This window comes from Eptesicus fuscus, chromosome 7, assembly GCF_027574615.1.
Source record: "Eptesicus fuscus isolate TK198812 chromosome 7, DD_ASM_mEF_20220401, whole genome shotgun sequence".
Taxonomy (NCBI): domain Eukaryota; kingdom Metazoa; phylum Chordata; class Mammalia; order Chiroptera; family Vespertilionidae; genus Eptesicus; species Eptesicus fuscus.
Window position 1 is genome coordinate 77,263,502 of NC_072479.1, and position 21,835 is coordinate 77,285,336.

General features: G+C 41.6%; 1 protein-coding gene across 2 annotated transcripts in view; it reads left to right on the forward strand.

Moving 5' to 3' along the window:
- ABCC9 (ATP binding cassette subfamily C member 9) overlaps positions 1 to 21,835 on the forward strand; it is a 120,287-nt gene that overhangs the window by 71,863 nt on the left and 26,589 nt on the right. For both annotated transcript variants that reach the window (XM_054719223.1, XM_054719224.1), the window contains 8 exons: positions 391 to 528; positions 669 to 794; positions 5,438 to 5,534; positions 6,184 to 6,413; positions 9,967 to 10,115; positions 10,330 to 10,399; positions 11,625 to 11,782; positions 16,866 to 16,958. In XM_054719223.1, coding sequence (XP_054575198.1) covers positions 391 to 528; positions 669 to 794; positions 5,438 to 5,534; positions 6,184 to 6,413; positions 9,967 to 10,115; positions 10,330 to 10,399; positions 11,625 to 11,782; positions 16,866 to 16,958 — 1,061 coding nt within the window. The remainder of the gene's footprint in view (positions 1 to 390; positions 529 to 668; positions 795 to 5,437; positions 5,535 to 6,183; positions 6,414 to 9,966; positions 10,116 to 10,329; positions 10,400 to 11,624; positions 11,783 to 16,865; positions 16,959 to 21,835) is intronic.

The window sequence follows — 21,835 nt, forward strand, 5'->3', positions numbered from 1 at the left end:
TTTGAGAGAGAGAAAAAAACACATTGATTTGTTGTTCCACTTGATGACTCTCTCTGAAGACAGATTGCTTATCTTTAAGGCAGCGTTTTCCTTCTTGATCAGTGTATAAGTTTCCTTTCAATTTGTATAACAAATTGCCATAATTAGGGCTTAAAAAATACAAATGTATTAGCTTACAGTTCTGTAGGTTAGACGTCCAACATAAAAAAAATAAAAGCTTCATTTTAATTTATTTTTTCTGACAATTTAAAGTTATATGAGGTCTGTTTTTATAAATTATATTTGAGGGATAATTTGTCTTTTGTTTATTTGTATTTCTACTTTCTAGAGGAATTAAGTTACATAAAGGGTATAGAAATTTTTACCTTCTCCCTATTTTACTGGTTGTAGGACGATCCATTTTCTGCCCTGGACATTCACTTGAGTGATCACTTAATGCAGGAAGGGATTTTGAAATTTCTCCAAGATGACAAGAGGACACTCGTTCTTGTGACTCACAAACTGCAGTATCTAACACATGCTGACTGGGTGAGAGTTCAGAGGAAGTTTCATTAATTTTTATATGATAGTTCTTTTAATAAACAGGGACCCTAAGAAGTGCTTTCTGAGGATCAAGGTGATTCCTCTGGCTAGTTACGGCTTTTTGTGCTAATATGTGCTTTCCTTAGATCATAGCCATGAAAGATGGAAGTGTCCTAAGAGAAGGAACTTTGAAGGACATTCAAACCAAAGATGTCGAGCTTTATGAACACTGGAAAACACTTATGAACCGGCAAGATCAAGAATTAGAAAAGGTAATTGTTCATAGTTTGGACGTGTTCAGAGTCCAGTTCAGAAGAGTGAGAAATGTACTGTATAATTTCTAAAAATATTTTAAAGAAATACATTTAATGTTTAATATTTTATAATGGTCCTCTTTTGAAATCCTCATTTGAAAGTAACTGCATATTTATATGTAATAACAAATGGGCTACTTTGAAACTATAAAATTCTAATGATGTCTTTTGGATGAAGTGCTGTCAGATTTTTAGAAGATTTTTATTGGAATTTGAACCATGTTACAGTAATGGGTATGATTAAAGCTTAAAGTATTTGCTGAAGCATGATATATCCTTATTTTATGTTCTGTATATCTTATTTTTCTCACCTGTACTGTGAGAATATTTTCATTTACTACCTATAAGTGGAGGGTCATGGGTAAAACAAAATCCAAGATACTTTTGAAAAAAGGAAGATCTGTGAGCTGTGGGTGAAGTTGTAAAGCATGTATTGGATAGGGTTGAGTTGGGAGTGAAGGAAGGTGATCAGAAAGAAATAACAATAAAATTTTACATTTGTATAGCTTTTAAAGACCACAAAGCCCCTTTTACATGATCTCATTTAATTAGCACAAAATCCCAGAAATCAGAAAAAAAATAAAGAGAGTGAGAAATTAGCGAAAAAAAAAAATACCATCTCACCTTTGCAGATGGGAAAACAAGCTCAGAGAGGCTAAGTAACTTGCCCAAAGTTGTACAGTATAACAGGTGGTCCTAATTGGACTTAACTCAGGTCCACAACTAATAATGTGAGAATAATGTTATGTATGACATAAATATAACATTAATGAGGTAATAACAGAGTTGAAAATCAGATTGAGTATAATTAAAAAAGAATAATTTGTGATTGAAAGGCGAAATTGTAAATTGAATTAGTAAATTTTTGAATTCTTATCTTTTGAGTTGGGCCTAAGAAATGTCCAGAATTTTGTACCTCTAGCCAGGAATGAACATTATAAAATGAAATCTATACCAGCAAGTTTCTGAGAATATTAAGAAATTAAAACATGTTATTTTATAAAGGACCTATGTTTCAATAGAGAAGGGAAAACAAAAAGTCAGACAGACGCTGAGATTGCTCTGTCTTCTGTGGATTTGCCAAAAATATCAAAAGCAAACTACACAAGAAAGAAATGATATATGTAAAAATACTTAAGTAGAATAGGACAAATCATAGAACCATTAAAAGACATTCGCAAAAAAAAAAAATTACAAGATACAATTGGCAAGTGCCAACTTAGGAATTATACTGTGAGAAGCTTGATTATGAATTTACTTGGGATAGCTCCAAATGATAATTTTTCAGATGCCAGGGAGAAAAGAATATGATGTAAGCTTAAGGAGTAGGATCGTTTATGGTTTACTTTGGAAAGAAGATCTGGAAAGAGAGAGAGAGAGAGAAAAAGTGAGGGAGAGTGCTCTTGGCTTGATTTTGTGGTAATACTGTTAAGCAAGCCAGAAAGAAAGTCTGTTACGTTGTATTTAGAAATGAAATGATCACTTGAGATAGCATAGCTCTATAATTAAAGACACATTACAGGCTTCTAAATCAGTGGAGGGAGATATGGAGCAAGTTAGGGTGTAGACAGCTGTGAGGTGGACTGGTGGCCAGTAGAAGCCAAATGAACCATGCACCTGCTCAGAATCCTCATCTGGAAGTAGAGGGAGGGTACTGCCACCTGGGGAAGGGCAGACACCTGAATTCATCGGAAGCCAGGGAGAGTCACACTGTGGGACAAGACGCCTAGAACAGCTTGGGGAAGTGTTTGTAAAACAGCTTCTTGTTTAATTTGTTATGGGACAGGACAGGGTGTGTGCCTAGAGCACTGGTTCTCAACCAGGGCAGATTTTGCCTATTAGGAGACATTTGGCAACATCTAGAGACATTTTTGGTTGCTGCATCTGGGGGGCAGGTGCTACTGGCATCTAGTTGGCAGAAGACAGGGACGGTGCTAACCATCTACATTGCATAGGGCAATCCTCACAACAAAGAGTTACCGGGCCCCAATGGTGATTGTGCCAAGGCTGAGAAAGGCTGGTCTACAGCCAGAACAGATCGAGCAAGCAGAGAAGGAAGGTGAAATTAAAGGACCCCCAAAACATCCAGTCTCAGAACATTAGACAGAACTGTCAGTTTAAGGGTTAAGGGGGTAAACCGAAGAGAATACCTATGTATATAAAAGGCTAATATGCTAAGTGTCCATCCAATTGGTAGCCATGACATGCAATGACCACCACGGGGCTGACAATGCAAGAGCTGCTGAGCTGCAGTGATTTGGCAGTGGCGGTGACACACCCCAAAACCAGAGAGGAGGGAGCCCAATTCTTCATGGGGCCATGCAATTCCACCTTTGCCTGTTGGTTATGTTGTTGCTGGGGCACTGTCGGCCCTGAATCTGGTTTACTGCACACTTGCATTTGTGTTCCACACGTATATGACAGCAACTTTGCAGAGTGCCCTCTCGCCCTCCGGGACCCCTCAGGGGATGTTGGAGAGCCAGTTTAAGCCTGATCCCCACAGGCCAGGCTGAGGGACTCCACCTGCCAGAGGGACCCCACTCACTCTGCAGATGCCCTTCCAGCCACAGCACCACCCCAGATGCTGCTGGCCGGGAGGGACCACGGGAGGTTGGCTCCAGGGCATATCCAGCACTTCTCGCCCAGTTCCACCCCGCCGGCCACCTTCTAATTAATTTCCTTTCAATGTGCACGAATCCGTGCACCAGGTCACTAATGTTAAAAGAAATAGCAATGAAAACTACAAGAAGGAGAAGGAAAAGACCTTTTTAGCTGATTTAAATATTTTTAAAAATTCTAGCTTGGATGACATCAACCATTATCTTCATCATGTGATTAAGTAAAATAAATTGGCATTATTTGATGTTTCCACCCCTAGCTCCCAGCTCTCACCTTGACCTGACCTATAACAGGCATTCAATAATATTAATTAGATAAATGATTCTAAATTCATATTTACTACCTGATCCAAATATCAGCACTATTAAAAATTTTTAACCTGTAATGAACTTAATATGAGCATTTTCTAATAAGAAACATGATCTTAAAAGATTTTTTTTAAATGTCCATGAGATGTTAAATTTCTTGCTCACATTGCGTGGAGGTTGAACAAGACCCAAATCTTCTATTTTTCAATGTGCAGGTTCATTTTATTTCATTATACTATTCCCAACGTATTGGGTCCTCTTTAAGTTTGTGTTTTTATCTGATCTCATGTCCAAGCATTGGTTTTCATATCATGATACAAAATTAAAAGCTGATGTTAAATTGTCTCTGAAAAAATAACTATTCAGGAGACACTTTTATTGTTTTACCCAAGAATCTGGAAGCAAGAGAGCCATCTAGAATAGCAGGTCTCCTAAATCACATGTGTCGTATGAGGCTAAATAAATAAATAAACCCCAAACCCAAATCGCTACCTAGAGACTGATCACTTCAAAGGTTTGTTGGTTTATTGATGTAAGAAACTGTGATTTTTATTTTTTTTTTTTTTTTTTTGGTATCAGCATATACAGGAAACCCTTAAATTACCATAGATTGCAAAAGTTTGTGGGTCAGTTGTTTGGAACTCGGAATGCATTTCCCCACAGAAACCGGGACATGGTTAGTTTCCCAGAATGTCGGGCAGAAGCTCATTTAATCCACAGTGTAACACAATGCTACTCCAGTTCCAAAGCCAGCGGGACAAGGGTGTTGGAAGCAGAGGAGTGGAGAAAATGAAACGCTCTTCCTTTCTTGAGGCTAGTCTGCAGCAACCCTTAAAAATTCACAGTTTGATTTTGGTACCTTTCCCCTTCTCTTTCTGCATATATCCCCCGCTTAGTTCTTTCTCCTAAACTGCTAGGCACCCAAGTACCCTCATTTCCCATTTCCTTCAAAATTGCCTATGTTTCTTTAATTCCTATTGAACTCTCTATCTTTTGTGCGGCTGTCTTAGCAAGATGCTAAAGAAACTCATTCTGATTTAATAATTCACAATAACAGTGTAGTGCTTTAGTCAGTCTAGAATCACATGTATTTTTTTAAACATATTTTTTATTGATTTCAGGGAGAGGAAGTGAGAGGGAGAGATAGAAATATCAATGATGAGAGAGAATCATTGATCGGTTGCCTCCGGCACGCCCCCTACTGGGGATTGATCCAGCAACCTGGGCATGTGCCCTGATAGGGAATCAAACTCTGACCTCCTGGTTCATAAGTTGAAGCTCAACCACTGAGCTACACCGGTGGGGCTAGAACAACATGTATTTTTAAGAAATATATATATTAATGTAGGTAAACCTTTAGTTAGTGAAACTACAGGGAATATTTGAAAGTGATATAAAAATAAAGCAAGTATCCCTGTCCCTGGGGTCAGCTCCATCGTGCTGTTACTACCTTTCCGGGCTTCCTGCTCTGTGCCTTTAGCTCTGAAGCACCCCCTATAAACCTCAGGCACTGCCCCACACTGCTCCTCTGGCAGGAGTTAGGGACCTCTAGAGAGAGCACAGAGCCCACATGGTAAAGGTAACTAGCGATGGGTACTGTGAGTCACTGATTGGCAAGTCAAAACCGTCCTGTGGCTGTGAGCTCCCTAAGTAACCGCCTGATGTTTCCTGTAGGATATGGAAGCTGACCAAACAACCTTAGAGAGAAAAACTCTCCGAAGAGCCATGTATTCGAGAGAGGCCAAAGCCCAAATGGAGGATGAAGATGAAGGTAGATTTTTTTTTCTTACATTTGAAATATTCATATGGGTAATAGGATGTGAGGGTTTTACTTTGGCAATTGACGCATGAGTGTGCCACTGAGGAATAAGCCTCTTTGCAGGGGGAAAAGAGCTAAATCAAATACAGAATAGTGAAAATGAAAAGAGTAGGAGTGAAGGAAAGTTGCATGTAATCAATCATCAGGCATCTTGAGGAATTTCCCATAGTGAGTCTTGGTACATTTGTGCTGTGTGCGAGAGCGCTGAAATGAGGTTTTTCCTGCCAAAAGCATTTAAATGTTCTCAGCCTAATACTTGTATTTCTATAACTTTGAGGGAGATTTTTAAAATATATATATTTTTTATTAATTTCAGAAAGGAAAGGAGAGGGAGAGAGAGATTGAAACATCAATGATGAGAGATAGTCATTGATTGGCTGCCTCCTGCATGCCCCCTACTGGGGATTGAGCCCACAACCCGGGCATGTGCCTTTGGCCAGAATCAAACCCAGGACCCTTCAATCAGTCAGCAGGCCAATGCTCTGTCTGCTGAGCCAAACCAGCTAGGCTGAGGGAGATTTTTATATGCTTTATTATGGGATAATACAAATTCTATCTACGTGTTGCCTATCTGAAGTTTAAACAATTGTTTTGTATGCAGAGGAAGAAGAGGAGGAAGATGAGGATGACAACATGTCCACAGTAATGAGGCTCAGGACTAAAATGCCATGGAAAACCTGTTGGTGCTACCTTACTTCTGGAGGATTCTTCTTGCTCTTTCTGATGATTTTTTCTAAGCTTTTGAAGCATTCAGTCATCGTAGCTATAGACTACTGGCTGGCCACGTGGACATCGGAGTACACTATAAACAGTACTGGGAAAGCTGATCAGGTACAGTGGGTTCTGTATTTAAGTCACCAAGGAAAGGTTGAGATGAACAGTGATACCTTTTTTTTTCTAGTTAGATACTAATAGCCCAAATGTTATAGGACTGTTGTAGTGATTCCCTAAGTTAATTAGAACAGGACCTGTCAAAGTAGGATCTATTATCAATCTATTATAATCACTTTTATTTTTAAAGTTATAAGAAACATTTAAAGATGAAGTTTGGATTTAGATTCAAAGGAATTATATACACACTAGAGGCCTGGTGCACAAATTCATGCACAGGTGGGGTCCCTAGGCCTGGCTGGTGATCAGGGCTGACCAGGGCCCTCTCACCCAATCCCAATCAGGGCTGGGTCGGGGGCACAGGAGGTTGGCCGGCTGGCTGAGGGGAGGGACCACAGGAGGTTGGCTGGCCACAGGAGGTTGGCTGTGGGAGTGCACTGATCACCAGGGGGCAGCTCCTGTGTTTAGTGTCTGCCCCATGGTAGTCAGTGTGTGTCATAGCAACTGGTCAACCAGTTGTTCCAGTCATTCCAGTCATTTGGTCATAATGGTCACTTAGGCTTTTATATATATACTAGCTTTCCCGTTGCAGGAAAAATCCTGCAATCAGATTTCCTGCTGCACTCTACCCCGCCTCCGTTCCTCCCTTGTCCCCCGCCCCGCCTTCTCCTCCAGCCCGCCCGCGTTTCCCTTCACCCCCGGCCCCGCCTCCACCCCGCCTTCTCCTCCAGCCCGCCCGCGTTTCCCTTCGGCCCCGGCCCCGCCTCCACCCCGCCCTTGTCCCCCGCCCCGCCTTCTCCTCCGGCCCCGCCTCCGCCCCACCCTTCTCCCCCCCCCCCCCCCCGGCTTGCTTGCTTCTTCGAAGCTTTACTCCCTTCTGCACCTCTTGGCTTCTTTGGACGCTGTCTTGATATGCAAATTAGCCGCCATCTTTGTTGGGGTAATTTGCATACTCGTCCTGATTGGTTGGTGGGCGTGGCTTGGCTGGTGGGCATGGCTTAGGTGTAGCGAAGGTGTGGTCAATTTGCATATTTGTCTATTAATAGATTAGACTAGAGGCCCGGTGCATGAAATTTGTTCATGGAGGGGGGTTGTACCTCAGCCCAGCCTGTACCCTCTCCAATCTGGGATCCCTCTTATAATCCAGGACTGCTGGCTCCCAACTACTTGCCTGCCTGCCTTCCTGATTGCCCCTAACCGCTTCTGCCTGCCAGCCTGATCACCCCCTAACCACTCCGCTGCCAGCCTGTTTGCCCCCAACTTCCCTCCTCTGCCGGCCTGGTCACCCCTAACTGCCCTCTCCTGCAGGGTTGATCACCTCCAACTGCCCTCCCTTGCAGGCCTGGTCCTTCTCAACTGCCCTCCCACGCAGGCCGGGTGCCTCCCAACTGCCCTCTCCTGCTGGCCATCTTGTGGTGGCCATCTTGTGTCGACATGGGGGCAGGATCTTTGACCACATGGGGGCAGCTATATTGTGTGTTGCAGTGATGATCAATCTGCATAGTACTCTTTTATAAGATAGGATAGAGGCCTGGTACAGGGGTGGGGGCCAGCTGGTTTGCCATGAAGGGTGTCCCTGATCAGGGTGGGGTTCCCTTGGGGCATGGGGCGGCCTGAGCAAGGGGCCTGTGGTGGTTTTCAGGCCGGCCTCGCCCCCTGGCAACCCAAGTGGAGGCCCTGGTATCTGGAATTTATTTTCCTTCTACAATTGAAACTTTGTAGCCTGGAGCAGAGCCAAGCCTGGGGCTCCTTCCAAGGCCAGCAGCCATTTCTGTTGGGGTTATAATTGAAACTTTGTTGCCTTAAGCGGGTGGGCCTGGCCAGGGTGTGCGGAAAGCTTTGCTTCCCCTGTTGCCGGGGGCAACACTGGCCTGCTCTCTCAAGCTCCATTCTGCGGCCATTATTGTTTGAATTTGTTTACTTTCTATAATTGAAACTTTGTAGCTTGAGTGGAGTCTTAGGCCTGGCAAGGGCAGGCGGAAAGCTTGGCTTCCTCTGTTACCTAGGAAACCTTGCTCTCTGTGGCTGTAGCCATCTTGGTTGGGTTAATTTGCATACTCACTCTGATTGGATAGTGGGCATGGCTTGTGGGTGTGGCTTGTGGGCGTGTCGGAGGTATGGTCAATTTGCATATTTGTCTATTATTAGGTAGGGGATATATATATATATATATATATATATATATATATATATATATACTAGAGGCCCCGGTGCATGAAATTCATGCATGGGGGGTGTCCCTCAGCCTGGCCTGCACCCTCTTCATTCTGGAACGCCTCAGGGGATGTCTGACTGCCGGTTTAGGCCCGATGCCCATGGGATCAGGCCTAAACCTGCAGTCGGACATCCCTCTCGCAATCCGGGACTGCTGGCTCCCAACTGCTCACCTGCCTACCTGCCTGATTGTCCCTAACCACTCTGTCTGCCTGCCTGATGCCCCTAACTGCTCTCCCCTGCCAGCCTGATTGCCCTAATTGCTCTCCCCTGCTGGCCTGATCCCCTTAACTGCTCTCCCCTGCCAACTTGATTGCCCTAACTACTCTCCCCTGCCAGCCTGATCCCAACTGCTCTCCTCTGTTCTCCCCTGCTGGCCTGATCCCCCTAACTGCTCTCCCCTGCTGGCCTTATCCCTCTAACTGCTCTTCCCTGCTGGCCTTATCCCTCTAACTGCTCTTCCCTACTGGCCTGATCCCCCCAACACAGTGGTCGGCAAACCGCAGCTTGCAAGCCACATGCGGCTCTTTGGCCCCTTGAGTGTTCTAACGCCACTTCTTCAAAATAGACTCGCCCAGGCTGAAAACCGACTTCTGTGCATGGACCACGAAGTTTCAATTGCACTGTACGTATGCGCCCACACGTGGTATTTTGTGGAAAAGTCACACTCAAGGGGCCAAAGAGCCACATGTGGCTCGCGAGCCGCGGTTTGCCAACCACTTCCCTAATTGCTCTCCTCTGCTGGTCTGATTCCCCTAACTGCTCTTCCCTGCTGGCCTGATCACCCCTAACTACCTCTGCCTCGGCCCCACTACCATGGCTTTGTCTGGAAGGACGTCCAGAAGGTTGCCTGGAAGATGTCCAGTCTAATTAGCATATTACCTTTATTAGTATAGACATGATGTGTGTGTGTGTGTGTGTGTGTGTGTGTGTGTGTGTGTGTGTGTGTGTAACATACATATGGGACTGTGCTGTTGTTTTTCTGATGTTATTTGATATTAACTACCCATACCAGTGTATAAGCTATTCCTTCTGAGATTAGGGATAGAGAGAATGAACACTGCAGTATAGAAATCCAAGGATATTTCAAACCTGAAAACAGACACTTCATCTGTCCTTAGACAAACTTTGAAAAAGAATGAAAAAAGCAAGTGGGAACTTGGCCTTAGAATTATGGTGGGGATTTACCCCAAGTCTCAAAAATTGCACTCTTTTAACTGCCTAAATTGATGCAAGATAATGAAGTTGGCAATACTGTCTGATTTTGATACTGGTGTTCTAGTAAGAAAAAAAATCAGTTGATAATTTCATGTGTTTTTGTGTGTTGGTTGCTTCTTAGACCTACTATGTAGCTGGATTTAGCATACTCTGTGGAGCAGGTATTTTCCTCTGCCTTGTTACATCTCTTACTGTAGAATGGATGGGCCTCACAGCTGCCAAAAATCTTCACCACAATCTCCTCAATAAGATAATCCTTGGACCAATAAGGTAAAAGTAATTATTTTTTACTATCATATAAAAATATACATTCATATTTAATTTAAGTGAAATGTGAAATTTTACAAGTTTTTTTCAGTCCTTGAACAAATGAATAGGGAAGGGACCTTCTCATTTTCATGACTCCAAGATGTCTGTCTGTTCACAGTGCTCAGGTTCCAAATAGTTTAGTATTGTCACACATTTCAATCTGTTTATTGCCTAGGTTCTTTGACACCACACCCCTGGGACTGATTCTCAATCGCTTTTCAGCTGATACAAATATCATTGATCAGGTGAGTGTCTGAGTTAGTTCCAAGTTCAAGAATTTTTTTAGTGTAAAGCTAAGTAACATTTTGAGGTAAACCATAATTCCTCTTAACAATAGAGGATTTATAACACTTAAATGAAAACCTGTTTGCATTCATACCAATATTATAATGCATAGATGATTTCTAGAATAAAATATTTAAGGAAAACATTAATTGAAAACAACTTATGCATATAGAAGGGAATACGTAGAGAATCAGCATGAAATAAGTAGAAATAGCAGAGGATAAACTAACATTTAAACTCTTTATTATAAAAAAGAATGATTTTGATCAATGTTGTATCTTCATTCACAGTAGAGTTTGTTAAAGTTGAGCTGATATGAAGTGTCTCCCAGAAATAAAGAATACAATGCCAAGCTGTCTTAGATGTCCTTTACTTTTATTAGATGGCTCTTGAATGAGAGAAGCTTTAGATGGTGTGGCAGTTTAGGAAAATTCCAAGGATAATCAGTTTAGTCTTAGGTCCTTAGGCCTTTAGAAGTTTGTCCTGAAATTAAAGACCTCAAACTCAGCTTACATAACTCCAAGAACAGACCCCTTAGGACAGTGGTCGGCAAACTCATTAGTCAACAGAGCCAAATATCAACAGTACAACGATTGAAATTTCTTTAGAGAGCCAAATTTTTTAAACTTAAACTTCTTCTAATGCCACTTCTTCAAAATAGACTCACCCAGGCCGTGGTATTTTGTGGCAGAGCTACACTCAAGGGTCCAAAAAGCCGCATGTGGCTCGCGAGCCGCAGTTTGCCGACCACGGCCTTAGTATGATAGAGAAAGAATCCACCAAATTCAGCCCTTGCCTCTTCAGATTTTCCAGAATGGCCTTAGGAACACCTGAATTACCCTCCATTTAGAGAAAGAATGCTTGATACATGCAGCTGACTAAAAAGTACATGGACAAATAAGATGTATAGCATAGTGCTTTTTATATAAAGTCCACAAGATAAGTGGGTAGGTAGGTAGGTAGGTAGGTAACAACTGACCAATGACAAGTAGGTAGATAGAGGATAAATATACTAAACTACAGGAAGTAAGTAGAGTTGGAGTGAAGAATTGCTTACAATGAAAATGTTTATATGCTACTTTCGTAATTAACTGAATAACATCACAATATAAAATGAATATGTTGCATTATAACTAATGTGTATTTGAGCTAAAACATTTTTCTTTCAACCTACCTTCATAATAGCACATTCCTCCAACATTGGAATCTCTCACTCGCTCAACGCTGCTCTGCCTGTCTGCCATTGGCATGATTTCTTATGCTACCCGTGTGTTCCTGGCTGCTATTGTGCCTCTTGGAGTTGCCTTCTATTTTATCCAGAAATACTTCCGAGTGGCCTCTAAGTAAGTAAACCAATGTTCTATTCATCGTCAAAAGCCTATATATTTGATGTATTGTGATCCAGATTTACTGTAATGTTTTTCAAGATAAGGTATGGAATTTGGAAATGCAACATATTTTTAGCATGATGAAGCCTATCCTGACATTGGAGATCTATTATAATTGTTTCTGTAATGGGTTGACTGAGTCTTACATAGCCCTGGACATATATTAACATCTGGATTGATCTATTGAATTTTGAGTCCACAGACTGTCAAATTTTTCATCACATGGTCCTTTTACTGAACATGACATTGGCAAAAAAAACTTACAAAATCCAACATAGTCCCAAAAAATAAGTGAGTTAATATTATTATATTCCCAAATGGTGAAAAAGGTAATTAAAAATGCTTAAAAAACATTCTGTAAAACAATACAGTACAAATAAAAAAAAGATTAAAGAAATAAAACAGAGTGATGTCTATAAAAGTAGATAATCTTCAATGCTGTAACATTAAGAGATTGGAAACTTTCAGATTGGATTATTTAACACTAGAGGCCCGGTGCACGAAATTCATGAATGGGGGTGGGGGGGTGTCCCTCAGCCCAGCCTGCACCCTCTCCAATCTGGGACCCCTCGAGGGATGACCGACTGCCATTTAGACCCGATACTGGTGGGATCGGGCCTAAATGGGCAGTCAGACATCCCTCTCACAATCCAGGACTGCTGGCTCCCAACTGCTCACCTGTCTGCCTTCCTGATTGCCCCTAACCATTTCTGCCTGCCAGCCTGATCAACCCCTAGCCACTCCCCTGCCAGCCTGTTTGCCCCCAACTTCCCTCCTCTGCCGGCCTGGTCACCCCTAACTGCCCTCCCCTTCAGGCTTGATCGCCCTCAATTGCTCTCCCTTGCAGGCCTGGTCCCTCCCAACTGCCCTCCCCTGCTGGCCTGATCGCCTACAACTGCCCTCCCTTGCAGGCTTGTCCCTCTCAACTGCCCTCTCCTGCTGGCCATCTTGTGGTGGCCATCTTGTGTCCACATGAGGGCAGGATCTTTGACCACATGGGGGCAGCTGTCTTGTGTGTTGGAGTGATGGTCAATCTGCATATTACTCTTTTATTAGATAGGATAGAGGCCTGGTGCATGGGTGGGGGCCAGCTGGTTTGCCCTAAAGGGTGTCCCAGATCAGGGTGGGGGTTCCCTTGGGGTGTGGGGCAGCCTAGGCGAGGGGCCTGTGGTGGTTTGCAGGCTGGCCATGCCCTCCGGTGACCCAACTGGAGGCCCTTGTATCTGGGATATATTTATCTTCTATAATTGAAACTTTGTAGCCTGGAGCTGAGCCAAGCCTCCTGCTTGCTCTGTGGCAGCAGCCATTTCTGTTGGGATTTATGTGTCTTCTATAATTGAAACTTTGTAGCCTGGAGCAGAGGCCAAGGCAGGCCAGGGCTGCAGAAGCTTGGCTTCCTCCACCACCGGGGGCAACCCTAGCCTCCTGCTCTCTCCATCTCCATGGCTGCTGCCATTTCTGGTGAGATTTATGTGTCTTCTATAATTGAAACTGTGTAGCCTTAAGCAGAGGCCTGGGGCCGGCCAGGGAATGCGGAAAGCTTGGCTTCCTCCATCGCCGGGGAAACCCAAGCCTCCCTCCTGCTCTCTCTGTGGCCGCAGCCATCTTGGTTGTGTTAATTTGCATACTCGCTCCTGATTGGCTGGTGGGCATGGCTTGTGGGCGTGGCTGGTGGGTGTAGCAGAGTGACGGTTAATTTGCATATTACTCTTTTATTAGATAGGACTAGAGGCCCAGTGCATGAAATTTGTGCACGGGTAGGGTCCCTAGGGCTTGGCTGGTGATCAGGGCCAATGGGGCCCTCTGGCTGCCGACCAGGGCCTCCCTTCTCTGGCTGCCAGCTGCCGACTGGGGCCTTCCTTGTTCTGTGCCACCCCCTGGTGGTCAGTGCACATCATAGTGAGTGATTGAACTCCTGGTCTCCTGGTTGAACTCCTGAGGGGACAATTTGCATATTAGGCTTTTATATATATATATAGATGCACTTGAGTATCCAGCCAAATAAATGATAGCCAAGGATTTTAAATTATTCTATTAATATGGGATTTGTCATTTGCTGAGATATTGAATGGCGAAATGAAATATAGTACCAGTTGTTTTGAAATGTCCAGTTTAACTTTGGAGCCCTGCTATAAATAGTTCAGTAAATGTTATATCATTGCAATAATCAGATTATTTCAACATTTATTAAGCATTTACTGTGTTGCAAATAATTGTGTGAGCCATGGGGCCAATGAAGAGAACAACATGACAAGAAACTGCTATGAAACAGTTTTGGGGGAAGACACAACATATTAAGTGCTGAAAGAGGAAGGAAGACATTGAGTTTATTCAGTAAACTAAGCATATTTCGTAGAACTTGAGGCAGGGAAATGTAAAAAGAAATCAGGAATGATAAGAAAAGGCAAAAATATAGTTGGGATCCTCTGAAAACATCATACAACATTTCTTAATTTAAAAAATATATAGTTTCTCCTTGAGGGGTATGAATTAGAGTCCTTCAAATGTTAGAGATCTGTATTAAATCTAGAGGGTTTTTTTTTTTTTTTTCAGTTTCAACCTCATCCCCTTTTCTTATAGCAAATTCAGACCAAAAGAGAGAGGCTACTCATCAAATTCATCCTTCCTTTTGTCCCTGGTGGTGTTGTTCATGCCACTTTGATGGAGGGGCAAAAAAGTTTAGTTACTTCATTTCTGCCAGCTGTTTCCAAATCTATCCTTACCTTCTCACCACTAAATTAAACAGTCATAACTTAACTTTAGTCACATACTTATTTTTCAGCCCTTAGCAATACACATTGAGTACAGAGTCTAAGCAAATGGTCCTAGTCCATTCATTTGAATTGTGAATTCTATTCATTGTGAGTGGGAATAACCTGTTAGCATTGGTAGTGTCTAAAATATAGAAAGATGATCATTTTTAAAGAACTAACATTGATAATGGATTATAAATCACTCTTATTTGAAATCCTCTGAAAGATAGCAAGTATGACCACATGATTTTAAGTCTCATAGATATGAAAGACCCTCCTAGGTGCCAAGGCTCTGCAGGACTCACCCATGTTGAGTAGCTCAGGCAGCATAACAGACTATTTTGTAAACACCAAGGATAATTCGAATGGGGGATGCACTACAGGAGATACCACAACATTTTGAATGTCTAAAATCAAAGACCTAATGTATAGTTAGCTCTGTAAGTGTTTCCTTCCTACAAGATGACAAGACCAAACTGTACTCTCACATTTATTCACAAAATGCAGTCCTATAAACAAAAGTTCCTCCTTCCTAATTTTTTTCTTCACTACTAACCTCAATGTAGTGACCACCTGTTGCTTGTGTCAAAATTACAAATAGCCACTTAGTTTTATGTTTAAACATAGCAGATTATTTACATTCCTTTTTATTCATTCTCCTCCCCTCTTCCTTCCTTTCCCCACATCTGCACTTTCTAAAGTGAGAAAATCCATTTTAGAAACTCAAGAAAGACTTTGCATTTGTTTGTGGGACTAAACAGACAACCCGGAATGGCGTGCATTGATTTTCGAAGATTGTGTAATAGTGTAATCAGTTCAGTTGACTCTGACAGGTGAATGTCAATGCTGCTACTCTACTTCTCTCCACCCAAAGACCTAGAGAAGTGCAAAAAAAGAGGCTGAAAAGAAGAGACAGGAATGTTTTGAAACATGTGGTACAACTCAGCTTATCTTGTAGATATGCTAGCTTATGTGGTTTTAAAAAAAAGTTGTCATGATTGTTCATCATTATGAAAAGGGTCTAATTCAGTCATTTGTCCACCAAGCATGCATTGACTGCCATATATATATATATATATATATCTCCTGTATAATAAAAGCCTAATATACTAAGTGTCTGGTCATCTGGTCGGCTGTTCAACCAATCAAAGCATAATATGCTAATGATATGCTAAGGTCACTCAACTGTTCACTATGATGTGCACTGGCCACCGGGAGGCAGACACTCTAACTGGTAGGTTAGCTTGCTGCTGGGGTCTGGCCCAATCGGGACTAAGCAAGATGGGCTGGACATGCCCTGAAGCCCTCTCACGACCCCTCCCCAGCTGGCCAACCTCCCTTGTCCCTCCCCAGCCCTGAATGTGCACTAGTGGGGTCCCTCAGCCTGGCCTGCACCCTCTCACAATCCAGGAGCCCTTGGGGGATATTGGAGAGCTAGTTTTGGTCCTATCCCTCATGCCAGACTGAGGGACCCCCCACTGGTGCACGAATTCGTACACTGGGCCTCTAGAGAGAGAGAGAGAGAGAGAGAGAGAGAGAGAGAGAGAGAGAGTGTGTGTGTGTGTGTGTGTGTGTGTGTGTGTGTGTATTAGATTGACTTATAGGACTCCCCAATTTTAAACCTAACCAGCATCCCACTAATTTAGAACTTTGAAAACATCTCTTAAATAGACTACCTAATTCACACATTGTCTTTCATCCTTTACTTGTCTCCCAACTTCTGTTGCTTAAGCACAGCTCTGATCACTTTATTTCTAGTCAACAGTGATTTTTCCAGCCTACCCAGGCTCCTCTATAATCTAGTCCCACCCATTTTTTATACAGCCTTTTCCCACTACAATATCCCCAAAGGATTCTGGGCACCAGCCAGATTGAACTTGCCAGGTTCTTTAATCTTCTGTGCTTGCTCTTTTCTTCCATTGTCTATTTGGTTAAAACCCTCCTTATGCTTGAGGTTTGGCCTAAATTCAACCTCCTGAAAAAAATTACCCATCTCCTATGTATAGATTAATTGCTCATTCCTCTGTGTTCCCATAGGAGTTTACTTTAGCTGTTATACAAAGCTGATATTTTTGTACAACACGTTATATTTAGCTTGGACTAATATTCATTATATACCCATCTTTCTCTTCCCCTTTAGACTGTAAGCTGCTGAAATTTTTGTTAATTGGACACTAAAGGAAAATAGTTACAATGACAGATAATAACCTTAATTTAGAATTAACATGGTGGTCTTTGACCCTGAAGACATGTGAAGTTTATTTTTGCACTTCTCTCTGTTCTAGGGACCTCCAGGAACTTGATGATAGTACCCAGCTTCCTCTGCTTTGCCACTTCTCGGAAACAGCTGAAGGACTCACCACCATTCGGGCATTTAGGTGAGTGAACATGTTTTCATTTTGTTAATTGATTTTAAGTCTCACAGATAAAAAAGACCGCATCATCACAAATATTTACCTACAAATAACTAATGCCTGCTACCATTTTTTGGATGTCCACTGTGTGCACAATGCTCTCTTATACTAGAAGAAAATGAAGTAATAAATAATCAGAGTTAGTTTAAGCACCTGAAATTTAACAAGAATAAAGAAAGAATGAAGCACCACATTTGAGAGATACTAGCTGTGTGATTTAGACCAAGCTTTTAAATTCCCTAACCTCAGTTTCCTCATTTGTGAAATGGGGAAATCAACTTAGTTTCTTAGGATCATTGAACTAACTGATATAATGCATGTAAAGCCTTAACCAGTGATTAGCAAAGAAGCACACAACAAAAATGTTAAAATAAGTGTATTAATAATAATAAAAGAAATATAATATCAAAGTTATTTAGGACTTAGTTTCTTTTGGAAATATGTTTTTATTAATTTTAGAGAACGGAAGGGAGAGGGAGAGAAAGATAGAAATATCAATGATCAGAGAGAACCATCGATGGGCTGGGCTTAATCAATTTCTTTTAATGTTGGTAAACAGAGTAATAATCCAAGCTTTTGATCAAGAGTGTTTACTTAACACTCAAAAAAAAAAAAAAACTTGTCCCTGTTTTTCCTGTTCAAGTAAGTCATAAAAGAGGGTGGTGGCATCATTTAATCTAGAAAATTGACATCTAAAAGTATTATATCTTTCTGCAACCTTAAGTGAAAATGTGTATTGATTTCAATTAGAGATTTTTCTAACCTAAGAAATACATATATATGAGTCCAAAAGTAGAATATAAACATACAATCATCCACAACATGTACCACAGAATTTCCACATAAATAGGTTCCATCATTAAGCATTCATATTTTTTGCGTTGTTTTTCAGTATATTTTCCCCATCAGAGTGTGCAATGACTTTTATTGGAGATGGCAAAACTATTATTGATGTTGGATGTTGATATTAAGACAAAATGTATATACTAATAGTACCAGCATTGACCAATGGTGGTCATAAGTACCATATTAAAGATTTAACCATATTAAAGATTACATTTTTCACCTAATAAGTCCTTTTGAGTTCATTTATATTTGAGTATTGAATACATGTGAGGTACTGCTCTTGCTGTGGAGATATACAGACTACAAAGAGATAGCCTTTCATTTCCATCACAGATAAATATCACAAAGAAAATGGGTCAGATAACACGGTAGGTGGGGGCAAGCAGTGACTGGATTTAGGCAAGATGGTAGGTAGATCGGCAAGAAGTTGATGAGTTCAGCATATAACAGCCTCTATTTTCTCACTGAAGAACAAGGCGGGGTTATTTTCTGAGAGTGATGAGGACTAGAATCAGGTAAAGCATCTTGAAGGTTTAGCATGAAAGAAAACTTGACCAAGAGTCAAGGCTTAGGTGTTTCATATACCTTCATTAATAGATACACGAGCAGAATTTAGCATGACTATTCCTAATTCTACATGAGAAAAATCCCAGGTAGCTGTTAGAAGAACAAAACATAGTACCTGTTAACCTTCAAGGCTTAAATTATGACTGGCAAAAACAAAGAACAACCCAACTTTTGTGTAAAAGTACCTGCGTCCTGTTCGTCCAGATTTAGAACTTGCAGTGTTCATTTTAAAAATAAATATTGAATACCACAAATATCAGCACTGTTAAACCAAAGGAGGTTTTAAAATGTGGGGATGGTCCTGTTCGCATGAATACACATGTAGGATCTTTGTGTTTGGTACTTGTGGCGAAGGATCAAACACATTGTTTTCCATCCATTTCTTCCTTCTTTCAGGCTCCCCAGCGTCCCCAGAGCCTTCAGCTCCTTTGGAAAGTTAGTCTTTCCTGATTAGACTGCTTTTCCTCCCCTGCATTCAGAGTTCGTGGTGTACTCACATGCAGCAGTCAACTCCCTCAAGAAGTTTCACCACGAACCTATCACAGTTAAATTAGACTGAGATTTCAGTGACCTTTCCTATTATTTTTTTGTCTGACAGAATAAAGGTCTAAGAATGTTCAGAAGATGAGCTGGATGTGGATGAAAAGATACAGACTGAGTGTGTCAAAGTTTCCATTAGGAAAACAGAGGGTTTCTTGCCAAATAGAAACACACAGAAAGAATGTTCACTGCATTTCCACCCCTCCCCGCTCACTGCTGCTTCAGACTGTTGCCAAGTCCATTTACAAATCTTTAAAAGTGTATCTGAAACAATATCCCCACACTAAAGGAAGAGAAGAGTCCCAGACAAAACACTGTCAGAATGAAGTGTTTGATGTTCATCTCAAATGCAGTCCACTGGCGTTAGTCCAACTGGTCCCACTTCTAATCTCTCTGTCACCACAGTGCTCTAGGGAGAGCACCCTGCCTCGAGCCCCTGAGACTTTTGAGGTTTTTTTTTTTTTTAGTTTCTTTGCCTTTGACCATGTTGTCCCCTCTACTTCAAATGCTTTGTCCTCCCTTGTTCACCTGAAAATTTCAACTCATCCCTTAAAACTTCACTCAAACCACTCTCACCGTCCTCCGTGAAACCTTGCTTAATTCTTCTCTCTCACCCGCCACCCCATTCCCCGGCATCCCGATCCTCTGGACAGTGTAAATCATCCTCTTCTTTTATGTTCATGTAGCATTTTGTACGTAGGACCCTTATAACTAGCTTCTGTGTTGCACCGTCCTTACTTGTTAATGCCTTATTTACCTCCTCCACAAACAGTGGATTCCCCAAGGGCCGAAGTCATGCCTTGTTCATATGTATATTCTAATGCAGTGGTCGGCAAACTCATTAGTCAACGGAGCCAAATATCAACAGTACAACGATTGAAATTTCTTTTGAGAGCCACATTTTTTAAACTTAAACTTCTTCTAACGCCACTTCTTCAAAATAGACTCGCCCAGGCCGTGGTATTTTGTGGAAGAGCCACACTCAAGGGGCCAAAGAGCCGCATGTGGCTCGCGAGCCGCGGTTTGCCGACCACTGTTCTAATGTGTTGGTGCTTGCTAAATGTTTCTGAATAAATGGATGAAAATTTGCCTACCCTTGCAAGTATAGAAAGAATGGCTTTTATGTGGGTAGGTCTATTTACAGTTCATATTCACTATCTCAGTAAATTCTATGATCCCATGAACCATCCTGTCTTTTAAGTATTCACTCTACTCATCTCTAAAAGGGCCCTCATGAGGGTAGGTGTGTTCCTAGTACAGCTTGGTCCTGTCCCAGTGTGTTGCTGTTCAGCACAGGTCCTCTGTGCCTGGCATTTGGGTCAAGGCTACATAACTCAAAGTGAGGTAACTATTTGGCTCTGGTTGCAGAATCCTTTGATTATTTTAGATCAGATGTTACTGTCTGACTCAATTATCTGATTTATCTGGTTTGGCATATTGGAGTGATCAGGTCAGTTGGACAGATATCAAGTATCTGCTTTATATTGGCCTGTATGGATGGTTTCACGGGCCAAGTGAACACCCCACCCAGACTTCTTCGTTCTTCGACATAGTGATGGTTTATTATAAAGTTGTACAAATTGATTTGAACCTTTGGGGGGACTTGGGGCAGGCAGTCTTTTATCAATCAGAAATCACTGCCGGGCTGTCAGATAAAATTTGGCCATTCCTTGCAAACACAATGTGTAGACCGGAGATCTATGTAAGATCAGCCATGGCCCCAGAGAGTGAATAAGCCACATTTTGCTTTGGCATTTCCTCCAACCTTCAAATCAGTTATTTTGATTATATTATCCAGCTTTCCGTTGTTTCTGTTATTCAGGGGAAATAATTTAAAAATGAAAAGAGACTATTTTTGTGATTTAGAAAAGATTTCTTACCATGTAGCCTGAGCTGCTGTGAGAGTAGCTCATATGTTCAAATGGATAAGATTTTTTTTTTATTTTCCTTAATAACACAAGTTACACAGAATTTGGTCTGATTATGTTGTTCACCAAGAATGACCTTAATTTGACCAGGGATTAATATCTAAATTGTATATGTCATAGAACCATGTAAGCACCACAGAATAAGGGTTCCTTCTATGCAATGACCATCCTTACAAATAGTTTAGAACTTTGAGGCATAAGATATCTTATTTAAATCATATAATTCTTCTAAAAACATCATCCATCTCCAAAGACCCTATTTCTTTTTTATGTCATTCCACTTTCATTTTTCGGTTCCCAGAAACACCAGGCAAAAAGAGAAATTTAGGAGTATATATTTGCTTGCTACCAATGCATAGATTCCCATCTTTTGTGGTTCTCATCCAGCACCTCCCACCCAATTCTAACTGTGCTATTTGGAAAAGTAAAACAGCCCAGCTGGTGTGGCTTAGTGGTTGAGCATCAACCTATGAACCAGGAGGCCAGGGCACAGGGTCAGGGCACATGCCTGGATTGTGGGCTTGATCCCCAGGAGGAGACCTGAAGGAGGCAGCTGATCAATTATAGAAATATCTCTCTCTCACTCTCCCTCTCTGAAATAAATTACACACACACACACACACACACACACACACACACACACATATTTAAAGTAAAATGAATGCAATAAAAAATAGGTAGGGTATTTTACATTTTTGTACAACTCATTCTAATTTGTGTAAGGCCCTTGCAACATAGGTTATACCTTGTTTCCATGGCTACAATAATGATGTGGAAATTTATGAAATGATTATTAATAGCACTTCGTCATCAGAAAGATTCCTTTTCATAGCAAAGGTCTGAGAAATGAAGGAAACACTGGACCACACCATCTCTACTGAGAATACCCCAGAGCAGTAGCAGCTGGCCTTGATTTTGAAGTAGGAGTCATTTACTAGTCATTTCATCTCATTGGTTTGT